We start from the raw sequence: 24,371 nt of genomic DNA, 5'->3' as shown, positions 1-24,371 counted from the left end.
AGTCTAGTGGTCTTCCCCACTTTTTTCAATTTAAGTCTGAATTTGGCAATAAGGAATTCGTGATCTGAGCCACAGTCAACTCCCAGTCCTGTTTTTGCTGACTGTATAGAGCTTCTCCATCATTGGCTGCAATATAATCAATCTGATTTCGGTGTTGGCCATCTGGTGATGTCCATCTGGTGATGTCCGTGTGTAGTCTTCTCTTGTGTTGTTGAAAGAGGGTGCTTGCTATGACAAGTGTGGTCTCTTGGCAAAACTTTATTAGCCTTTTTGCCCTGCTTCATTCTGTACCCCAAGGCCAAATTTGCCTGTTACTCGAGGTGTTTCTTGACTTCCTACTTTTGCATTCCAGTCCCCTATAATGAAAAGGACATCTTTTTTGGGTGTAAGTTCTAAAAGGTGTTGTAGGTCTTCACAGAACCATTCAACTTCAACTTCTTCAGCATTACTGATCAGGGCATAGACTTGGATTACCGTAATGTTGAATGGTTTGCCTTGGAAACAAACAGAGATCATTCTGTCGTTTTTGAGATTGCATCCAAGTACTGCATTTTGGACTCTAGCTGACTATGAAGCTACTCCATTTCTTCTAAGGGCTTCTTGCCCACAGTAGTAGATATAATGGTCATCTGAGTTAAATTCACCCATTCCAGTCCATTTTAGATCACTGCTTCCAAGTCTTGCCATCTCCTGTTTGACCACTTCCAATTTGCCTTGATTCATGGACCTAACATTCCAGGTTCCTGTGCAATATTGCTTTTTACAGCATAGGACCTTGCTTTTATCACCAGTCACATCCACAACTGGGTGTTGTTTTTGCTTTGGCTCCATCCCTTCATTCTTTCTGGAGTTATTTGTCCACTGACCTCCAGTAGCATATTGGGCACCTAGCGACCTGGGGAGTTCATCTTTGTGTCCTATCTTTTTGCCTTTTCATACTGTTCATGGGGTTCTCAAGGCAAGAATACTAAAGTGGTTTTCCATTCCCTTCTCCAGTGGACCACATTTTGTCAGAACTCTCCACCATGACCCGACCGTCTTGGGTGGCCCTATATACAGCATGGCTTGCTGCTGCTAAGTCGCGTCAGTCATGTCTGACTCTGTGCAACCCCATAGATGGCAGCCCTCCAGGCTCCCCTGTCCCTGGGATTCTCCAGGCAAGAATACTGGAATGGGTTGCCATTTTCTTCTCCAGTGCATCAAAGTGAAAACTGAAAGTGAAGTCGTTCAGTCATGTTCTACTCTTAGCGACCCCATGGACTGCAGCTTACCAGGCTCCTCTGTCCATGGGATTTTCCAAGTGAGAGTACTGGAGTGGGATGACGGCATGGCTTAATTTCATTGAGTCAGTCAAGGCTATGGTCCATGTGGTTAGATTGGCTAGTTTTCTGTGATTGTGGTTTTGGTCTATCTGCCTTCTGATGCCTTCTCTCAGTGCCTACCGTCGGGTTTCTCTTACCTTGGACGTGGGGTATCTCTTCATGGCTGCTCCAGCAAAGCACAGCCGCTGCTCCTTACCTTGAACGTGGGCTATCTCCTCACTGCTGCCACTCCTGACCTTGGATGTGGAGTATCTTGATATGTGGCCTTTCATCCGGCTTCTTTCACTTACCATGTTTTCAAGATTCATCAGATTTTGATTCAACAAAGGAGCCATCTTGGATCAAACCACACACCTGGGGCACAGGTTACCCGGCTTGTTCCTATTTATTACCCTTAAAACAACAATTGCTAATTTGCTCACTTACCTGATGGTACATCTCACAGTTTACTTATTTTGGTCATTTTGATAAGAAATTCTGGAATCTTGAGTTCATTCATTGAAACATTCAAACAATTTACTGAGATCGGACAAACCTGGCTTTCCTTAAAGCCACCTCCATAGCTGGCTTCTATGCAGAGGAGTGGGAACTTCCATTCAGTTGAAGACACATAAGAGATGCAAGGGAGATGTGAAGACCCATGTGTAGACAGGCAGAGACTTAAGTTCTGTGTCTACACGAGCCAAAGAACTCCACGGAGACAGAGGCATGGACGGTTCTCACCCAGCGCCTCCAATGAAAAGCAATGATTTTGAAATTCTGGTCCAGAAGTTGAAAGATTAAAATTGCTCTGAATCACTGAATTTGTGGTAATCTGTTGAGGCACTCAGAGGAAACAAATACACACAGTATTTGAACTCCTGATTCTGAAGGCTTCCTGGCCTACACTGCTGTGCTGTGAACATTTGTGCTGCTACACATTTGTGCTGTGAACATTCCTTAGGAAGGACCTGGATCTCTCATTTCATGGGAAACAGAAATTTACTGAACTTGAACTCAATTTCTCCATTCTGATTTGCTTCCCTGACTAAAATTTAGCAACTTGGATTAGACAGAGGATCCAAGTTTCCTTTATATATTCTGGAATTAGAGTAAACGCAATCTATGCTCTTCCTTACTGCAATTAAACCCACTCCAGTGTTCTTGCCTGGAGAATCCCAGGGACAGGGGAGCCTGGTGGGCTGCCGTCTATGGGGTCACACAGAGTCGGGCATGACTGAAGCGACTTAGCAGTAGCAGCAAGCCTGAATAGCCAGTGATCCATTTTCTCTTGGCAAGGCTGGCCTTGTTTTGGTAATGGAGTTAAGGTTATAGTCTTCTGATTTAGCTGAAGTTCAGTATGAACATATCCAAGAGTAAAAGGGGAGAAAAAGAACCAACTAAAACATGTGGATACCACATTGCTTACACTGACTGCAGAAATGTCTATATTCACTACCAAGAAGGATGGATAATTTTCCTTCTTGAGGGGATCTTCCCGGGGATCGAACCCGGGTCTCCTGCATTGTAGGCAGACACTTTACCGTCTGAGCCACCAGGGAAGTCCAATATAAAACTTACTCTCATCTAAACCTGAAGGTGCTAGGGTAGTGGGAAGAGGGAGGATGCCTTAGCATCTCTTAAGTTTACTATTACAGAAGGGTTGTGGGAAGGGGATTCTAACACTGAAAGGGAGGTCAAGAAAGCAGCTGGTGAACATGTTGACTGTATACAATGCAGGGTGCTGTGTGCAGGCTGTAGGTCCTTTTGTTGACCAGCCACTAAACTTTCCATGTGTAGACCAAGAAACAGAGGTTTGAAGGGAACATGGGTTCCTTCATCCTGAGTTAATTCTCATCTCTCTAGTGAGGAAACATCTATACTGACCCTACAGCCCATTTCCAAACAGTCAGGTGACATTCAGTATCCCTGGCTGTCACTGTTCTTTTTTTCCCCTTCAATCTTTCTCATTCCTACAGTTCCTTCCAGTTTGGGAGGCAGAAGAACCACATGAAAAAGGTTAAGAGCACGTGCACTTTAGAGCAATTTTAGTAGGAGTCTACCCCACACACTTTGTATGGGTTCAGAGTTTGTTGCTCTCTTCAGAATGCCCAATTCTCTGATTGGCAAGTTAATTTTTTAAATAGGTATGAATCTGGAAGGTGCTATAAACAAATGTTTAATTTGGGAATTTACTAACAAACAGGAAATTCTGTTCTCAAATGTTAGCCAGGGAAGCTATATATGATGTTCACAGAAACTAAGTCTGCTTTTTATGTATTTACGTATTGATATAGAAATAAATTATGTTCAACTATACAAACAGTAAAATATTTCTAATCATACTGTAGTATATTAAGGCATGCAATGAAGAAATTGAGAAGTCTAGGGATATCAAAGGTGATGCTCCATTATCATTAGCCTGAAGCACACAGAGACCTGAGATACTTGGTACTGACCTGACAGCAAACATTCGGAAGGATTTTATCATGTGGTGCAAATCTGACCTTGTGACCTATTAAAAGTTAACTGTAGCCAGTGGTGTTTAACTGGTACACTTAAGGATTAGCATTATCAAAGTGTAGTTAGAATAAGACTAAACAGACTTAAGTCTTTTGAATGGGGGGAATAAATTGGCAAAGACAAAATCCTGACAAAGAGTAGTCTAAGGACCTCAGTTTATTGTTAACAGAAAACCCGTGGAATCCAGTGGCTCTTCCAGGTAGTGACTCAGGATCCAGGGCTGCCATCACCACGGCAGAATAGAGAGCTGTGTGGCCTACCCTTATGGTCCCCTGGTCAGAACCAGCCGCATGGGACTCGCTGCCCACAGCAGCAGGTAGGGAGGTGGGAGAGAATGCACAGGTACTGACTGAGCAGCAAATGCCTCTGTAATATAAGACAGAACAAGTTTTGAGACATTCACAGTTCAAATGCAAACATTCTTTCAAGTATGCTGGAAAACTGAGGGACACAATCAGTGACCCTGATTGGTCACTTTTCTGAATGCTTCTGTCAAGGAAGTACTGCTTCCTCAAAGAGGGAGAACTGGGTTCTATCACTTAGCCTCATTTTTTTTGGCATTCTATTTCCACTTTCAGCATGTAATAATATATAAAGTAGATGGCTTTACTCTCTTCCTTTTTTGGTCAAAGGAAAGCAATTACACAAACACGTATGGAAAATGATGAGCTCCTCTTTCCATATTCTGTGGACAAGTTAGCCATAACATACTATAGCTAATGTGAACCAATCTGCCCAACTATCTTTTGCATCTTATGGTTGACACAAATAGAAAGAACTCCAGGCACCCACTTAATGTAACTTTACTGTTCAATGAGCCTATACCATGTCCATGTGCCTACACTCAAGCTATCTTCTTGGCCTTTTTAAAGATATAAATATGTGCCACATGAGTTATAAAGCAAGTTGCTTTTATGTTTCTAAGTTGTTGACACAAACACAGAAACAAAACCTGAATTACTGCCTCAAAGTTAAGTTTGGCTGCTAGGAGCTCAAGAGCTCTATCTTCCTGCTGGAAGTCCCCTACATCCCTCCCTCCAAACACACATGACCCCTACCCTTCCCTAACACAGTAACACCAAACACAACCCAATGTTTTAAGTGTACATCATACATTTATTACCAACAACCCTCTCAACTCCAAAATTGGGCACAGGGATTAAAAATAAAAATTCATTGCACTACTTAGTAAAGCATTACTAGTAACTTTCATAAAAAATGTACAAACTTTGTTAAAAATTTATCAAGCCTTCAAATGATTTGGTTACAGATATTTATAATACGTACATTTAAAACTATATGTTAACTGATACAATGGAGTATGATTTGAGGAAATGACTCAGCAAATGATTCCAAAATATACCCCTGTGAGCTTTCCATAATCTGAAACAAACAGCAAAATGAGGTAACCAAATGTACCAACAGGGGGAAAATAGCTTTCTAATAAAGGCCTAAAGATATCTGTGAAAAATATTCTCATAAGTGAGTTGGTAGATCTCATTTAAAATATTATAAGAGGCCCAAATATAAGAATCTTAACAAATCACATTTCAGAGAGTGTATAAAATCTAAATAGGCTTTCACATTTTCTAGATTTTGCTTGAAAAAATTCAGGACAGAAAATCCTAATGAGATCTTGATACCTGGAGGCCTTGTTTTTTGTTTTTTTCTTTTTGGGGAAGAGGGGGTGCTAAAAACAAACAAAGGTGGTATTTCATGCAAAGGAAAACAAAAAAAACCACAGCAGAGTTAAGGTGGTAAAGCCAATATTGTTTTAGGAGGAAAGGGGAAGAAGGCAAGAAACCAACATCTGCCTGCTATCTGGTGCATCACCTAAGGAGTCAACAGCTGGGTACAAATCAACTGTTCTTTCTCTTCTGCTAGCCACACAGTTGCTAAATGTGGCTAGGTTGAGCTGGTTTGGAACACATGCATGTACGCTCCTAACACACACTAACTACTTAATAAGCAAATCTGCACACATCTCTAAGAGCCCCATGCGAAGAAAAGACATTCCCAAAGAGAAATCAGCCACAAGAGTGCAACAATTCTGGATTTTACCAAAATAGACCCTGCTGCCTCCTAAACTGCCAACGGCCTCTCAAAAATTTAATGGAAAAGGGGTAGTATGACAAGAATTCACCATCCCAGAGAGGGAAGAAAGAGCTACTTTTCCTAGTCATTAGTACAGTGTGCCTTGTTAATTAAGTATCTATATAAATTAGAAAAAGTGCTTTACTTGCATGCTTCAATAAAATGAATACTGAGTGTAGTAATGTTATGTTAGATCTGTACAGATATAAATTTTTTGCAGCTATATAAAAGAGTCTATGTATAAGATGGGCTTTTGCCATTTTAAACATGATTTTTAATTAAAAAAAATAAAGATTAAACTATACGTGATTTGTAATGTAGTTGATAATTACGCCAGTAATTTTGGTCTTTAACACACTTTATTCATTAGGAACAGGTAGGGAATACTCTAATGATTTAAAAGTAACATGTGCATTTTACCACTGTTTAGATGTATTTCTGATGCACTGACAAATACAGGGGCAAACAAAGTATGCAAAATCCTACTTGTAGGACTAGATAGAGGCAACAGTGTCTGAAAAAGGGCAAAATTGTGCTTCTGTGTGAATTGACTTTACTGAACTCTAAGCTGTGATGAGCTTATAGTCTTCAAGGGAAGGCAAGTAGCATGGCAGTAACAAGTAGTTAACACTGTCTGAGTAGAAAACGGACACAGAGCCAAATGAAAGCTGAGGTTGGCAGCAAGTCATCACAGTCCTGACTGGAGAATTGCAGCTTGTGCTACTGCAAACAGAACAAGGACATTAACCGCAGGAAAAGGCAGACAATGGTGAAGACACTAGAAGAATGAGAGGGGAATTCAAACACTGCTAGAAAAATGACTTGAAACGATCTGAATTATGCTCAAGGAACCTATTAAAAAAACAAAGAAACCCACACAGCTATGTATTCTTTTCAGAGCAACTAAATGCAGGTCAATTCCTGTTTTACAGCATTATTTTTTATACAAAAATCAAATCTTCATTTATACTGCAAGTATTCTGGACACCTGTGATATTAATTTTTTTCTCATTCAACAAAAAAGAAAAGTGATAAAACATCAAAGCACACCAGGTCTAAGGAGCTCGAGCTGTCACAGCACTTGATCCATCCTGGAAATGAGGGTTTCAATGAGAAGCACGTTTACTGAGGGGAGAACTAGACAACTTTCAGAACTGGAGCTTGGCAGAACAGAAACACAGTTTTCTTAAAACAATTTAGTTGCCTATGGGAGCTTGAACAAATAACATATCAGAAGTCAAGCTGAGTTAACAGATTTTTTTCTGGTGGAAGTAGAGGAGGTGAGACTCCATGGGACCAGTGGTATTCTTAGAAATATATTACTCAAATATCTTCAGAATAGACTACAAACCTAAACATTAAAAGAAAAAAAAAAAATCACAAGCACATCCGGCTAAGAAGCTTACTGAAAATGTAAAGGAAAACCAAGAGAGTATCAACATTCAAATCATTGATTGAAATGCTAATATTGCTAACTGATGATGTATGATATTGCACCTTCTTTTTGGAAACAGCAAGTTGGAGATTTAAAAATTTCTTTTTCACGACAAAAATCAAAATTTCAGGTTCATGGAGTGAGAATCTATTACACTTTTTCCTTAAGTGACCCAGTTGGGACCACCAACAAAGAGAAGGTGACAGCTGCCTGAAGCAAAGGAAGAAGGCTTTTCTCATTCCATTCACTGGGAGGGAGGGGGATGGAGTATTCAATGCTTATAGTTGATGCACCCTTAGCAATCAGTGTGCAACAGCAAACACAAGGGGAAAAACCAGTGTACAGTACTAGTGCTGTTTAAATAACACACCAGATTATACATTGCAGCATAATTAAAACTACACACACATTCTTGGTACATGCTGGTATATAGGATCTCACACACACGTTAGCTACCATGCCCTCTCACAAGTAGTTTCACACGTTCTCTCTCTCACACGCACACAGACACATTTACCATCAACAGTCATACGCTGCACTCATTTCCACTCACAGTTTCTGAAGGCTCTATATAAGGTAGATTGCTATATCATCTGGAGCTACCACTTTTTATGAAAGCACATGCTAAAAGATCACGTCCACTGTAATCTTGCAGCAACACTCGGAATGATCACACAAAAACCAGGGAATGTTAGTGCACACACAAAATTAAGCTAAAGAAAAAGTCTTTGGAGTTCCAATCACACGGTTAGTATAACAATCCCATAATTGTGAAGACTAATTGTAAGCTTTTATAGTTGATTAAGTCACACAGTGCAAAGAAAGGTCCATTGACCCTTTTGGTAAAGGGAGGGCTGGAAGCCACACAGATTAAGTTCAATGGATAGTCCGTATATACATGTGATGAGGAACACCCAGACTAAATTTGTGCTCTTAGGTTGGTCATTCTGAATCCCGATGCACTTCTGAAGCATCAGCTCGGCAGATTGGGCAAGTACGATTTGCCTAAAACAAAAAAGAGAGCACTTGTCTGAATTTTGACTTATACTGTGAAACATATTAAAAGCAACAGAGCTATTTTACTTTCCACATAGTTTTTACATTCTTTGTTCCTTTAAGAAAGTACAATTATTTAATCTCTTAAAAATACTCCACAAACCTCTAAAACAATAATAGCCTATGAATAATTCTTTATTCGGTTTAACATAGATAAGACTATCCATCACCACTTCAGACAAATGTAATAACTGGCTTAAAATTAAAACTCTATCTCAACAAATGGCACTACCATTCGTTGTGCTGCTAAAATCAGAAACATAAGCAACACCTGCTCTCATGTTCTACAAAGCATTTTTTATCAAATGCTCTCATTTCTACATTATGATAGCTCTTGAGTCAAGTACTCTTCTTTTCATCCAGCTTCTACTATTTGTTCTCCATCTGGCCCAGTATGTCCTTATTTCATCAGCCTCCTCTATTACCTTCTCCAGAGTAGCCGTGATCTTTCTAAAACGTGCGTTCAGGATCCAATCCAAACTCTCGCACACTCCACAGTGACTTCGCAAAAAGCTGACTCCTGGTTTTACTTCTGAATCCCCTTCTCTTGCTACTCTCCCTCACACTCTAGCCATCAGCCACATGGAACCCATGCTTTTCCGGTCATCCTGTTCTCACGTGTCAGGGCTATGCATATATAATAAGTTCCGTTTTCTAGAAAGCTTAGATTCTTTACTTTTAGGATTCAGTTTGGACAAAACTAGGTACCGTTAATCTGCTCATATGGAAGACTGATTCTATTTTAACTCATCTGTCTTCCTCACCAACTGTCAAGTTATCTAAGCCAGTATTATCATCTCCTACTCAGAATAATCTAAAACAAACCAACCCTAAAGTTGACTTAAGATATTTTACTGTATCACATTTTCATCCTACTATTAAAAAAAATTTTTTTTGGCTACATCCCACGGCATGTGTTTAGCTCTCCAACCAGGGATTGAACCTGCGCCCCCTGCACTGGAAGGCAATCTTAACCCTGGACTTCCAGTGAAGTCCCTTTATCCTAATATTAAAGTCCTTGAAATAATTTCACTCTGGCATACTATCAGAATTTGTCTTTGGAATTTCCCCTCCCATATACACAAAGGAGAAAATGGTCAGAATTATCAAAGCTGTGTTTCAATTTAATCACCCTCCACCAAACCACAGACTATGATCAGTAGGAGAAAATTCAATGTCATTCTTTTCAGATGCCATCATTTTACCTTAAGCCATTTGTCGACACACTTGGCATGGAACTCATGGTTACAGGGTAAAACTCTAAGTAGCTGCCTTGACTCAAAATCACACATGCATACTACACACCTGAAATAAACCAGAAAGATTGTTTAACCATAAAACCAAGTAGTTTCTATTTTGTTACAACTATAGAAACCATAAAGCCATTTACTATCTCACTTATCAAAATACCATCTAAATTTTAAAACTAAAATAATCTATCAAATACCTTTAAACAAGCATGATGTTAAGACATTTAGTAAGAGTGTTTTGTTTTGCTTAGTGAGAGATCATCAAGAAAATTTCTGGTTTAACATCCAACCCAGCCGTAATACCGAAGCTACTATTATATTCAACAGTGTTGAAACAGCTTGACGTTCATATGCAAAAGAATGTAGTTGGACTCCTACCTCACACAATATATGAAATTAACTAAAAAATGAAAAACCATTAAATGTAAGAGCTAAAAACTATTCAGCTCTTAAAGAAAATACAAGTGTAGATCTTCATGACCTTGGAATAGGCAGTTCAGTTCCGTTCAGTCGCTCAGTCGTGTCCAACTCTTTGTGACCCCATGGATTGCAACACACCAGGTCTCTCTGTCCATCACCAACTCCCAGAGTTTACTCAAACTCATGCCCATTGAGTCGGTGATGCCATCCAACCATCTCATCTTCTGTCGTCCCCTTCTCCTCCTGCCTTCAATCTTTCCCAGCATCAGGGTCTTTTCCAATGAGTCAGTTCTTAACATCAGCTGGCCAAAGTATTGGAGTTTCAGCTTTAGCATCAGTTCTTCCAACGAATATTCAGGACTGATTTCCTTTAGGATGGACAGGCTGAATCTCCTTGCTGTCCAAGGGACTCTCAAGAGTCTTCTCCAACACCACAGTTCAAAAGCATCAATTCTTTGGTGCTCAGCCTTCTTTATGGTCAACTTTGACATCCATACATGACTTCTGGAAAAACCATAGCTTTGACTAGACGGACCTTTGTTGGCAAAGTAATGTCTCTGCTTTTGAATAAGCTTTCTAGGTTGGTCATAACTTTTCTTCCAAGGAGCAAGTGTCTTTAACTTCATGGCTGCAGTCACCATCTGCAGTGATTTTGAAGGCCCCCAAAATAAAGTCTCTCATGGTTTCCACTGTTTCACCATCTACTTGACATGAAATGATGGGACCAGATGCCATGATCTTCGTTTTCTGAATGTTGAGCATTAAGCCAACTTTTTCACTCTCCTCTTTCATTTTCATCAAGAGGCTCTTTAATTCTTCTTCACTTTCTGCCATAAGGGTGGTGTTATCAGCGTACCTGGGGTTATTGATACTTCTGGCAATCTTGATTCCAGCTTGTGCTTCATCCAGCCCAGCGTTTCTCATGATGTACTCTGCATATAAGTTAAATAAGCAGGGTGACAATGTACAGCCTTGACATACTCCTTTCCTGATTTGGAAGCAGTCTGTTGTTCCATGTCCAGTTCTAACTATTCCTTCCTGACCTGCATACAGATTTCTCAGGAGGCAGCTCAGGTGGTCTGGTAGTCCCATCTCTTGAAGAATTTTACACAGTTTGTTGTGATCCACACAGTCAAAGGCTTTCGTGCAGTCAATAAAGCAGAAGTAAATGGTTTTCTGGAACTCTCTTGCCTTTTCAATAATCCAACAGATGTTGGCAATTTGATCTCTGGTTCCTCTGCCTTTTCTAAATCCATCTTGAACATCTGGAAGTTCACGGTCCATGTACTGTTGAAGCCTGGCTTGGAGAATTTTGAGCATTACTTTACTAGCATGTGAGATGAGTGCAATTGTGTGGTAGTTTGAGCATTTTTTGCCATTGTCTTTCTTTGGGATTAGAATGAAAACTGACCTTTCTCTAGTCTTGTGGCCATTGCTGAGTTTTCCAAACTTGCTGACATACTGAGTGCAGCACTTTCACACCATCTTCTTTTAAGATTTGAAATAGCTCAGCTGGAATTCCATCACCTCCACTAGCTTTGTTCGTAGTGAAAGACCCACTTGACTTCACATTCCAGGATGTCTGGCTCTAGGTGAGTGATCACACCATTGTGACTATCTGGGTCGTGAAGATCGTTTTTGTACAGCTCTTCTGTGTATTCTTGCAACCTCTTCTTAATATCTTCTGCTTCTGTTAGGTCCCTACCATTTCTGTCCTTTATTGAGTCCATCTTTGCATGAAATGTTCCCTTGGTATCTCTAATTTTCTTGACAAGATCTCTAGTCTCTCCCATTCTATTGTTCAAAAGCGTAAGAAACAACAACTAAAACAGGCAGATAAATTGAACTTTATCCTTTAAAATAAAGGGGGGTACTAAAGATGCTTTATAAATCTAGAGTGAAAAGACAACCAACTCATAGAATTACATATATTTTTGAAAATCATGTGTCTTACAAGAACCTATATATATAAAATATAAGTAACTCCTACAACTCAATAAAAAAAAAATGTGAACACACATTTCTCCAAAGAAGATACATAAATGGCCAGTAAGTATAGTAAGAGCTCAACATCACTAGCCCAGCTGGAAAATGAAAACCAAAACCTTAAGAGATAACACTTCACTCCCACTAGGGCTGCTAAAATCAAGACAGACAATAAAAAGCACTGGTGAGGATGTGGAGAAAAGGAAACTTCTGTACACTGCTGGTGGGAATGTAAAACGGTGTAGCCCATTAGGAATGAAATGATACAAGCTACAATATGGTGGTCCTTGAAAACATTATGCTAAATCAAAGAAGCCAGACCCAAAAGACCCCATGTTATATTGGTTCCATTTATACGAAATGTCAAGAACAGGCCAATCTATAGAGATAAAAGTTAATTAGTGGGGGGCTGAGTCAGGGCTTTGGAGGGTTGGGGAGAAATGGAGAGTGGCTATTAATTGATAAGGTATTTCTACTAGGGATGATGAAAATGATATCAATTTGACTGTGATGATGGTTGCAAAACTTTTATTAATATACTTAAAAACCACTAGATTGTACACTTTATTTTTAATATTATTTTAATTGGAGGTTAATTACTTTACAATATTGTATTGGTTTTGCCATACATCAACATGAATCCGCCACAGGTATACACCTGTTCCCCATCCTGAACCCCCCTCCCTCCTCTCTCTCCGTACCATCCCTCTGGGTCGTCCCAGTGCACCAGCCCCAAGCATCCAGTATCATGCATTGAACCTGGACTGGCAATTCATTTCATATATGATATTATACATGTTTCAATGCCATTCTCCCAAATCATCCCACCCTCTCCTTCTCCCACAGAGTCCAAAAGACTGTTCTACACATCTGTGTCTCTTGCTGTCTCGCACACAGGGTTATCATTACTATCTTTCTAAATTCCATATATATGCATTAGTATACTGTATTGGTGTTTTTCTTTCTGGCTTACTTCACTCTGTATAATAGGCTCCAGTTTCATCCACCTCATTAGAACTGATTCAAATATATTCTTTTTAATGGCTGAGTAATACTCCATTGTGTATATGTACCACAGCTTTCTTATCCATTCATCTGCTGATGGACATCTAGGTTGCTTCCATGTCCTGGCTATTATAAACAGTGCTGCGATGAACATTGGGGTACACGTGTCTCTTTCAATTCTGGTTTCCTCGGTGTGTATGCCCAGCAGTGGGATTGCTGGGTCATAAGGCAGTTCTATTTCCAGTTTTTTAAGGAATCTCTACACTGTTCTCGATAGTGGCTGTACTAGTTTGCGTTCCCACCAACAGTGTAAGAGGGTTCCCTTTTCTCCACACCCTCTCCAGCATTTATTGCTTGTAGACTTTTGGATCGTAGCCATTCTGACTGGTGTGAAATGGTACCTCATTGTGGTTTTGATTTGCATTTCTCTGATAATGAGTGATGTTGAGGATCTTTTCGTGTGTTTGTTAGCCATCTGTATGTCTTCTTTGGAGAAATGTCTAGTTCTCTGGCCCATTTTTTGATTGGGTGGTTTATTTTTCTGGAATTGAGCTGGAGGACTTGCTTGTGTATTTTTGAGATTAGCTGTTTGTCAGTTGCTTCATTTGCTATTATTTTCTCTCATTCCAAAGGCTGTCATTTCACCTTGCTTATAGTTTCCTTTGTTGTGCAGAAGCTTTTAAGTTTAATTAGGTCCCATTTGTTTATTTTTGCGTTTATTTCCAATATTCTGGGAGGTGGGTCATAGAGGATCCTGCTGTGATTTACGTCAGAGAGTGTTTTGCCTATGTTCTCCTCCAGGAGTTTTATAGTTTCTGGTCTTACATTTAGATCTTTAATCCATTTTTAGTTCATTTTTGTGTATGGTGTTAGAAAGTATTCTAGTTTCATTTTTTAACAAGTGGTTGACTACTTTTCCCAGCACCACTTGTTAAAGAGATTGTCTTTAATCCATTGTATATTCTTGCCTCCTTTGTCAAAGATAAGGTGTCCATAGGTGTGTAGATTTGTCTCTGGGCTTTTTATTTTGTTCCATTGATCTGTATTTCTGTCTTTGTACCAGTACCATACTGTCTTGATGACTGTGGCTTTGTAGTACAGCCTGAAGTCAGGCAGGTTGATTCCTCCAGTTCCATTCTTCTTTCTCAAGATTGCTTTGGCTATTCGAGGTTTTTTGTATTTCCATACAAATTGTGAAATTATTTGTTCTAGCTATATGAAAAATACCATTGGGAGCTTGATAGGGATTGCATTGAATCTATAGATTGCTTTGGGTAGTATACTCATTTTCACTATATTGATTCTTCCAATCCATGAACACGGTATATTTCCCCATCTATTAGTGTCCTCTTTGATTTCTTTCACCAGTGTTATAGTTTTCTATATATAGGTCTTCAGTTTCTTTAGGTAGATATATTCCTAAATATTTTATTCTTTTCATTGCAATGGTGAATGGAATTGTTTCCTTCTCATTCTATTTTCTCATTATTAGTGTATAGGAATGCAAGGGATTTCTGTGTGTTGATTTTATATCCTGCAACTTTACTATATTCATTGATTAGCTCTAGTAATTTTCTGGTGGAGTCTTTAGGGTTTTCTATGTAGAGGATCATGTCATCTGCAAACAGTGAGAGTTTTACTTCTTTTCCAATTTGGATTCCTTTTTTTTTTTTTTTGGCTCTGATTGCTGTGGCCAAAACTTCCAGAACTATGTTGAATAGTAGTGGTGAAAGTGGGCACCCTTGTCTTGTTCCTGACTTTAGGGGAAATGCTTTCAATTTTTCACCATTGAGGATAACGTTTGGTGTGGGTTTGTCACATATAGCTTTTATTATGTTGAAGTATGTTCCTTCTATTCCTGCTTTCTGGAGAGTTTTTAATCATAAATGGATGTTGAATTTTGTCAAAGGCTTTCTCTGCATCTATTGAGGTAATCATATGGATTTTATTTTTCAATTTGTTAACGTGGTGTATTACGTTGACTGATTTGTGGATATTGAAGAATCCTTGCATCCCTGGGATAAAGCCCACTTGGTCATGGTGTATGATCTTTTTAATGTGTTGTTGGATTCTGATTGCTAGAATTTTGTTAAGGATTTTTGCATCTATGTTCATCAGTGATATTGGCCTGTGGTTTTCTTTTTTTGTGGCATCTTTTTCAGGTTTTGGTATTAGGGTGATGGTGGCTTCATAGAATGAGTTTGGAAGTTTACCTTCCCCTACAATTTTCTGGAAGAGTTTGAGTAGGATAGGTGTTAGCTCTTCTCTAAATTTTTGGTAGAATTCAGCTGTGAAGCTGTCTGGACCTGGGCTTTTGTTTGCTGGAAGATTTCTGATTACAGTTTCAATTTCTGTGCTTGTGATGGGTCTGTTAAGATTTTCTATTTCTTCCTGGTTCAGTTTTGGAAAGTTGTACTTTTCTAAGAATTTGTCCATTTCTTCCACGTTGTCCATTTTATTGGCATATAATTGCTGATAGTAGTCTCTTATGATCCTTTGTATTTCTGTGTTGTCTGTTGTGATCTCTCCATTTTCATTTCTAATTTTATTGATTTTTCTCCCTTTGTTTCTTGATGAGTCTGGCTAATGGTTTGTCAATTTTATTTATCCTTTCAAAGAACCAGCTTTTGGCTTTGTTGATTTTTGCTATGGTCTCTTTTCTTTCTTTTGCATTTATTTCTGCCCTAATTTTTAAGATTTCTTTCCTTCTACTAACCCTGGGTTCTTCATTTCTTCCTTTTCTAGTTGCTTTACGTTATTTATCTGACTTTTTTGTTTCTTGAGATATGCCTGTATTGCTATGAACTTTCCCCTTAGCATGGCTTTTATAGTATCCCACAGGTTTTTGGTTGTTTTCATTTTCATTCGTTTCTATGCATATTTTGATTTCTTTTTGATTTCTTCTGTGATTTGTTGGTTATTCAGCAGCGTGTTGTTCAGCCTCCATATGGTGGAATTTTCAATAGTTTTTCTCCTGTAATTGAGATCTAATCTTACTGCATTGTGGTCAGAAACAATGCTTGGAATGATTTCAATTTTTTTGAATTTACCAAGGCTAGATTTATGGCCCAGGATGTGATCTATTCTGGAGAAGGTTCTGTGTGCACTTGAGAAAAGGGTGAAGTTTATTGTCTTGTGGTGAAATGTCCTATAGCTATCAATTAGGTCTAACTGGTCTATTGTATCATTTAAAGTTTGTGTTTCCTTGTTAGTTTTCTGCTTAGTTGATCTATCCGTAAGTGTGAGTGGGGTATTAAAGCCTCCCACTATTATTGTTATTGTTAATTTCCCCTTTCATACTTGTTAGCATTTGTCTTACATATTGTGGTGCTCTTATGTTGGGTGCATATATATTTATAATTGTTATATCTTCTTGGATTGATCCTTTGAACATTATGTAGTGGCCTTCTTTGTCTTTTTTCACAGCCTTTGTTTTAAAGTCTATTTTATGATATGAGTATTGCTACTCCTACTTTCTTTTGGTCTCTATTTGCATGGAATATATTTTTCCAGCCCTTCTTTCAGTCTGTATGTGTCCCCTGTTGTGAGGTGGGTCTCTTGTAGACAACATATATAGGGGTCTTGTTTTGGTATCCATTCAGCCAGTCTTTGTCTTTTGGTTGGGGCATTCAACCCATTTACATTTAAGGTAATTATTGATAAGTATGATCCCGTTGCCATTTACTTTATTGTTTTGGGTTGGAGTTTATACACCCTTTTTGTGTTTCCTGTCTAGAGAAGATCCTTTAGCATTTGTTGGAGAGCTGGTTTGGTGGTGCTGATTTCGCTCAGCTTTTGCTTGTCTGTAAAGCTTTTGATTTCTCCTTCATATTTGAATGAAATCCTTGCTGGGTACAGTAATCTGGGCTGTAGGTTATTTTCTATCATCACTTTAAGTATGTCTTGCCATTCCCTCCTGGACTGAAGAGTTTCTATTGAAAGATCAGCTGTTATCCTTATGGCAATCCCCTTGTGTGTTATTTGTTGTTTTTCCCTTGCTGCTTTTAATATTTGTTCTTTGTGTTTGATCTTTGTTAATTTGATTAATATGTGTCTTGGGGTGTTTCACCTTGGGTTTATCCTGTTTGGGACTCTCTGGGTTTCTTGGACTTGGGTGATTATTTCCTTTCCCATTTTAGGGAAGTTTTCAACTATTATCTCCTCAAGTAATTTCTCATGGTCTTTTCTTTTTGTCTTCTTCTAGGACTCCTATGATTTGAATGTTGGGGCGTGTAACACTGTCCTGGAGGTCTCTGAGATTGTCCTCATTTAATTCGTTTTTCTTTTCCCCTCTCTGATTCATTTATTTCTACCATTCTATCTTCTACCTCACTAGTCCTATCTTCTGCCTCTGTTATTCTACTATTTGTTGCCTCAAGACTTTTTTTGATCTCATTTATTGCATTATTCATTATATATAGACTTTTTTATTTCTTATAGGTCCTTGTTAAAACTTTCTTGCATCTTCCCAATCCTTGTCTCTAGGCTATTTATCTGTGATTCCATTTTTATTTCAAGATTTTGGATCATTTTCACTATCATTATTTGGAATTCTTTATCAGGTAGATTTCCTATCTCTTCCTCTTTGGTTTGGTGGGCATTTATTTTGTTCCTTTAACTGCTGGGTATTCCTCTTTCTCTTCATCTTGTTTATATTTCTGTGTTTGGTGTGGGCTTTCCGTATTGTGGCAGTTTGTGGAGTTACCTTTATTGTGGAGTTTCCTCGTGTACGGGTGGCTTATCAAGGTTTCTTGGTTAGTGAAGCTTGTGTCGGTGTTCTGGTGGGTGGAGCTGGATTTCTTCTCTCTGGAGTGCAATGAAGTGTCCAGTAATGAGTTATGAGACGTCAATGGTTTTGGAGTGACTTTGGGCAGCCTGTATATTGGAGCTCAGGGCTGTGTTCCTGTGTTGCTGGAGAATTTGCATGGTATGTCTTGCTCTGGAATTTGTTGGCCCTTGGGTAGTGCTTGGTTTCAGAGTTGGTATGGAGGCGTTTGATGAGCTCCTGTCAATTAATGTTCCCTGGAGTCAGGAGTTCTCTGGTGTTCTCAGGATCTGGACTTAAGCCTCCTGCTTCTGGTTTTCAGTCTTATTTTTACTTACAGAAGTAGTCTCAAGACTTCTTCTATATAGCACTGTTGATAAAACATCTCGGTTAAAGATGAAAAGTTTCTCCACAGTGAGGGACACCCAGAGAGGTTCATAGAGTTACATGGAGAAGAGAAGAGGGAGGAGGGAGTCAGAGGTGACACCCAACTGAGATGAGGTGGAATCGATAGACAAGAGAGCAAGCTAGCCAGTAATCATTTCCTTATGTGCACTCCACAACTGGTCTGCTCAGAGATGTTCACGGAGTTATACAGAGAAGAGAAGAGGAAGGAAGGAGACAGAGGTGGCCAGAAGGATAAAAGGGGGGAATCAAAAGCAGAGAGCCAGATCCAGCCGGTGATCAGTTCCCTAAGTGTTCTCCACCATCTGGAACACACAGAGATTCACAGAGTTGGGTAGAGAAGAGAGGGGGTAGGGAGGAGACACAGGTGACCTGGTGGAGAAAAAGGAGAGTCCAAAGGGGGAGAGAGCAGTCAAGCCAGTAATCTCACTCCCAAGTAAAAATGGGTACTGAAGATTGGGTTCTTAAAGGTACAAAATTGATAACAAATACCAAAAAGCAAAGATTAAAAATCTAGAGTTTGGAATTTCAAAAATAACAATATTAAAGAAAAGAAGAAAGAAAAAAAAGTCAAATATATATATATATGAAGTTTACTTTAAAATACAGGGTCTTTTTTTTTGCAAAGTAATAGTAGGTTATAAAAGTGAAAATTAAAGGAGTAATAGAGGACTTAAAAGTTAAAAAAAAAAAAAGATCATAAAAATAGTAAAAATATATCTAGGACTTTCTCTGGTGTTGTTGTGGGCAGTGTGGGGTCAGTTCATTTTCGGATAGTTCCTTGGTCCGGATTATATTTATCGAGATCTATAGGCCCCTTCCTATGTAGTCAGTACTAACAACAGGGTTTTAATCTATTGCACCTGTCACTTTCAAGGCAGTTCCCTCTGTTTTAGCTTCTTCTGTTTGCTGGTCTCTTCAGTGTCTGATTTCCTCCCTGATAAAAAGGGGGAGGTGGTGGACACTTTTTTAGGCTCACTTGTTCAGTCACGCTGTGGGGAGGGAGGGATGCTGCAAACAAATAACACTGGCGGAGTGCTCGCAGTGCCTCAGCCACACTGGGCCTGCCCCCGCTCACGGTGCGTGTGCCCTCCCTGCCCACACTGCTCAAGGCTCTAGGTTGCTCTGCCGGGAACTGTCCAAGGCTGGCCCTGGGCTGCATGTACCTCCCAGGTCTAAGCCAGTCAGGTTCAGGCACTTGGGCAGTCCTCAAAGGCGCAGACTTGCCTGCGTTTTGTGCCCTTCCCAGGTCCGAGCAGCTCAGGTGATGAGGTGTTTGGCAAGCACGGCCAATGCGACTTATCGCCTCCCCCGTCCCTGCCACTCAGTTTGCTGGGTGTACAACCGGCACACCTTCTCAGGCGGATGTTGACTGTCCAGGACCCCAAGATATCTTAGTTAGCAAAGAAGCCTGCTTGCAGTTTGGTAGATAATGTCTCTGTGGGGCTGCGATTGCCCCCCTTCCGGCTCTGGCTGCCTGCCACCGGAGGGGGATGGTCTGCAGCTGGCTAGTTCTGTTCAGTCCTTTGTTTTGTGCGCAGGCCTGGCGGTGTCTTAGGGCTTTTCACATGGTAGCTATCTCACAGTCTGGTTTGCTAGCCCAAGTTAGTTCACTCAGATTGCCCTCGGGGCATTCAGGCCAGATCCTTACTCTAAGCAATGCAGCCCGCGCCTCCCTGCCCAGCCCCCACTTGCTAGTGGCAGGTGCAGGCATCTGCACTGCTTCTCTGCTGGGGGAGTTACCACTGGGCTCGTAATCTGTGGGCTTTAATTATTTATTTATTTTTCCTCCCTGTTATGTTGCCCTCTGTACTTCCAAGGCTTGCCACACTCAGCAGTGAGAGTGTTTCCTGGTGTTTGGAACTTGTCTCTTTGTAAGACTCCCTTCCCGGGACAGAGCTCTGTCCCTACCTCTTTTGTCTCTTTTTCTGTCTTTTATATTTTTTCCTACCTCCTTTCGAAGACAATGGGCTGCTTTTCTGGGTGCCTGATGTCCTCTGCCGGCATTCAGAAGTTGTTTTGTGGAATTTACTCAGCGTTTAAATGTTCTTTTGATGAATTTGTGGGGGAGAAAGTGGTCTCCCGTCCTATTCCTCTGCCATCTTAGGACCACCCCCTGGATTGTACACTTTACATGCGAACTGTATCTCAGTAGTTGCTATTAAGAAAGATGCTCTAATAAGCAGAATCTTTAGGTAAATCCCTCAAATTTTACAGGTATGAGACTTTTTGATCTAATATAAAACATTCTAGAGTTAAAAACCGTAAGATTTGTAGGCAACATAAAAATCCAGAATAGCACTGTCTAGAACATTCTCAGGTGACAGAAACGCCATATACCTATATCTTCTGATATAGCATCACTGGCTAGCACAACTAAAAATTTTAACTTTAACAGCTATCTTATTGGACAGCACAAGCTTAGACTATGAAAACAGTCATAACTTACCTTCATCAAGTTATCTTTGACTTTCAAGCTTTTATTTCATGAAGGTGGAAAAGGAAATTTAATACAGAAAGATGTCAGAAAAATGTACTTACAAAGTCTGTTCTGACTGGTGGTTGTTAGGATTGAACCGGTAAGAAGGAAGTTGTTCAATATCTGCTTTAGTCAGTCCTCGAGGCTTGGCCTCTCCCAGTCGCTCTGCTAGGTTTAACAGGGCCTACAAAGGAAAAGAAAGACATATCTGCATATCCTCCTTTGAATTTTATATTCCAACATATATATTTCTAAAACTAGCTTTATTATGGATAAAATTGCAAATATATACTGAAGTAGAAAAATAGTATAAAGAAATTAATTCCATATGCCCATTACCCAGGCTCAACAGTTCATGGCTAATTTTATTTCATTTTTCACTGTCCACTCCTACACCCACATTATTTTAAAGAAACCTAAAACATCGTATTTCACCGGTAAAATAGTTCTGCTTTTATGTTTAAGGCAGTCCGTGAACCTCAGTATTTTGGACACTTGAGGCTTGGGTACAGTTCTGTTGTAGGGGGTTGTCCTATGCACTGTAGGATGTTCAGCAGTAACACTCGTCTTTACAATATCTGCAGTGGCTCAGCACTGAAGAATCTGCCTGTAATGCAGGAGCCGCGGATTCAATCCCTGGATCTGGAAGATCCCCTGGAGGAGGGAATGGCAATCCACTCCAGTAGAATCGCATGGACTGAGGAGCCTGGCAAGGAGGATCGCCAAGAGGCAGACATGACTGAAGCAACTTAGCCCATGTGTGATGGTCTATACAAAATTATCTCCAGACTTTGCTAAATACCTTTTAAGGGATAAAACTGTCCCCAGTTTGAGAACCACCAGCACTTTAAAAACTAAAAGACTATTTAAAATATAACAACAGTAACATCATTACACTCTCCAAACTAGTAATTCCTTAATGTTAAATATCTTTGATTGTTTCAATTATTTTCAATACTCTTTGAAATAGTTTATTCAAATTAGGATCCAAATAAACCCATGTTACCAACGCCTGATGTCTCAAGTATCTATTTTTACTCTTATATTTGTTACAGAAACCAGGTCAATGGCCTGCAGAAGTTCCCAGTCTGAATTTTGCTGACTGAACCTCCCCACACCGATTCCTGTGGTTTAATACATTCCTTGTCCCCTCTACTTCCTAAAATTTGGAAGGTTTTACTATTTCCATCATACAGCTCAGCATGTCTTGTTTTTATGTTAGAACTGATGAACACTGCCTAGGATCCATTAATTAAAAATTGTAATATTCTATTACTCTTTATTAGATAAAATGCTTCTTATATTAATCAACTGCCTCATATCAAACTATACTTAGTTGCATAATTTATATGAAATAGGAAGGATAAGACCAACGAATTTATTTTCTATTGTTTTTTTTTTTGAAGTATCACTCATGAACTCATGGATTTTAACTCAGGTGCTAAGTTTCAACACATTGTAGCTATTATGTTTATTGATTTTACCCTAGTCCCTCCATTTTCCTGGTTTTCCATAGTTCTAACTGTTCGTTTGCTTTCTATAATCAGGCAGCCATGTACAGGTTGCTTGCCCCACCCCCTTTTTTAAGGCTACCACTGGTTAAGAGAATAGGTAACAAAGAAACATTGATGGACAATGAGAGGAATAAGTTGAACTTTCTGTAGACTCAATAATCAGTGCTGTAGTAACTGCTGCTACTTGTGGTACAGCTTTGTTTGGACAAATGGGTCACCTAAAAGACCCTGTCCCCATTCCCCATGCATGCCCCTCAGTGTCTCTAAATGCTAAATAGATGGTAACTTGTTAAATTTTATCGATGCTGACTACAATTAGCTATAAAATTTATGATATAGGTGATATATCTTTTATACCTCTATTTTATATTCTACAGGACACTTAGGTCAACTAATACAATTTATGACTACTATGTTAAGGCCTTATTGGATGGAGAGTAAAATTATATTGAGCCCTTAACAAATCTACATGATCAGAAGGCAAGACAACTGAAGGCAGGACATAATAATTAGGCATAGTTGTATAACACCTATGAGGGCAAGGAGGAGAGAGACTCATACAGACCTGGGGATAGACCAGAAATGCCTATCACAGAGGCAGCGTTAGCTGGGTCTTGAAAGACAGCCATGTGCAAGAAGTGGGCAGAGTTCTTAAGAAGAATCAAGGGGAGTAAAGGCACTGAAGCAAGGATACACAGGAGAGACTCAAAAAATGATGAGTACTCTGGAACAGGGAGTGCTGGAGGCATGCACACTATGCAATAAAACCACAAACAGCAAATACGTTCTTGACTGGATTAAAGTACGACTTTGCAGAAGATTAAACATAGTCAACCCCAAATATAATTCAGAAAGAGACTCTAACGCCAAGCACAAAATATTTTTCTTTTACTGGGATGGTATCACAGTTTTTACCACTGATATGTATATGATCTGTTTAACAAGAGAGCTGTCTTGCTTTCAGCAATATGACTTATGATAATTTTAGTACAGAATGCCTAAAGGATCACCAACTCCTTTTCTTACTACTCTGTTCAAAACTAGCATAAACAGTGTAGAAACATAAAATTATTATAGCCCATTTCTCAAGAAATCTGAGACTGGAATCCGAAGGACACTGAAGTGTGACTGTACATGCAGAAAGTAACGTAATAGCATTTTAAAAACGACAAAAGAATATAGCATTTGGCCTGATTTCTTCCACATGCATTAAAAAGGGGGAGGGATGCTGTGAGACTGTGTGTGTCTTTCCTCTCTGTACCCAGATTCCATTTACCTAAAAACAAATAACAAAAAACCTGTTCCAATATTTATATTGTATAGAGATTGAGTGAGGCTGGGCTAAGCAGTAGCCAGCCAGCAGTACCCAGACAAAGTCACACTCACATTCAACATTTCCAGATCCAAACATGTCTTCCAACCCTTTAACTGACCACTGTACTCCAAACCTCAAATAATGTAACAATGTCAACATCATCTACATTAAGTGGTATTGTCTATTTTCCCTGGCATCTTGGAGTCAGCCCTCTTCATGAGCTATTGCCGTCCTTTTGCAGAGCATCTTCTCTTGCAACCCTCCCACTCACAACCCTGACAGTACCATAAACCATTCAATGATCAAATCCTGTTGATTCTAGTGTTAAAATGTTTTACAAAGTGTATTCTCTTCTACTTCAAGTTTTCATAGTTCAGAACTTGCATGGTTTTATAATTTACTATCTGGTAAAAATTGGTTACCCCACCACCAACTCTGAACCACTTCATCTATTTCTTCATGCTACTAATTCTGACTCTTTAAGACAGCAATCTGATCGATAAACACCAAAATATTTAGTGGCTCCTTCCTCTCATAATATTCAAAATTATGTTCATTCTGTACCAGGGAAAGACAGGGCACTCAAATACAACCAGCTGAGTTTTTCAATCAAATCTCCAGTTTCTCCTCTCACTTTAGCCAGATATTATGTTCTTCCTCAAGAATATCCAGCATTTCCCTGCCTCAATCTTAGGCATGAAAAAGCTTTCCCATCCCTCAGGAACTGACTGTTCACACTTCTGTGGCCGCAAAATGTTTTCAGAACATCCAATCATAATTCATCATTTTCTCATTTACATTCTCTCACAGAAATTGTATGTAA

At 39.5% G+C, this 24,371-nt stretch overlaps 1 protein-coding gene across 22 annotated transcripts in view; it reads right to left on the bottom strand.

Annotated features, from left to right (window-relative positions):
• Nucleotides 1-4,919: 4,919 nt before the first annotated feature.
• RNF38 (ring finger protein 38) overlaps nucleotides 4,920-24,371 on the bottom strand; it is a 129,106-nt gene continuing 109,654 nt past the window's right edge. For all 22 annotated transcript variants that reach the window (XM_027964416.3, XM_042243248.2, XM_042243249.2 and 19 more), the window contains 3 exons: nucleotides 20,782-20,903; nucleotides 9,615-9,714; nucleotides 4,920-8,358 (listed from right to left, as the gene is read on the bottom strand). In XM_027964416.3, the coding sequence (XP_027820217.2) occupies nucleotides 8,296-8,358; nucleotides 9,615-9,714; nucleotides 20,782-20,903 (285 nt within the window). In that variant the 3' untranslated portion in view covers nucleotides 4,920-8,295. The remainder of the gene's footprint in view (nucleotides 8,359-9,614; nucleotides 9,715-20,781; nucleotides 20,904-24,371) is intronic.

Source organism: Ovis aries, chromosome 2 (genome assembly GCF_016772045.2).
Source record: "Ovis aries strain OAR_USU_Benz2616 breed Rambouillet chromosome 2, ARS-UI_Ramb_v3.0, whole genome shotgun sequence".
In the NCBI taxonomy this organism is placed as follows: domain Eukaryota; kingdom Metazoa; phylum Chordata; class Mammalia; order Artiodactyla; family Bovidae; genus Ovis; species Ovis aries.
The sequence above is the reverse complement of the archived record's forward strand: the minus strand, read 5'-3'. Positions and strand labels throughout refer to the sequence as shown.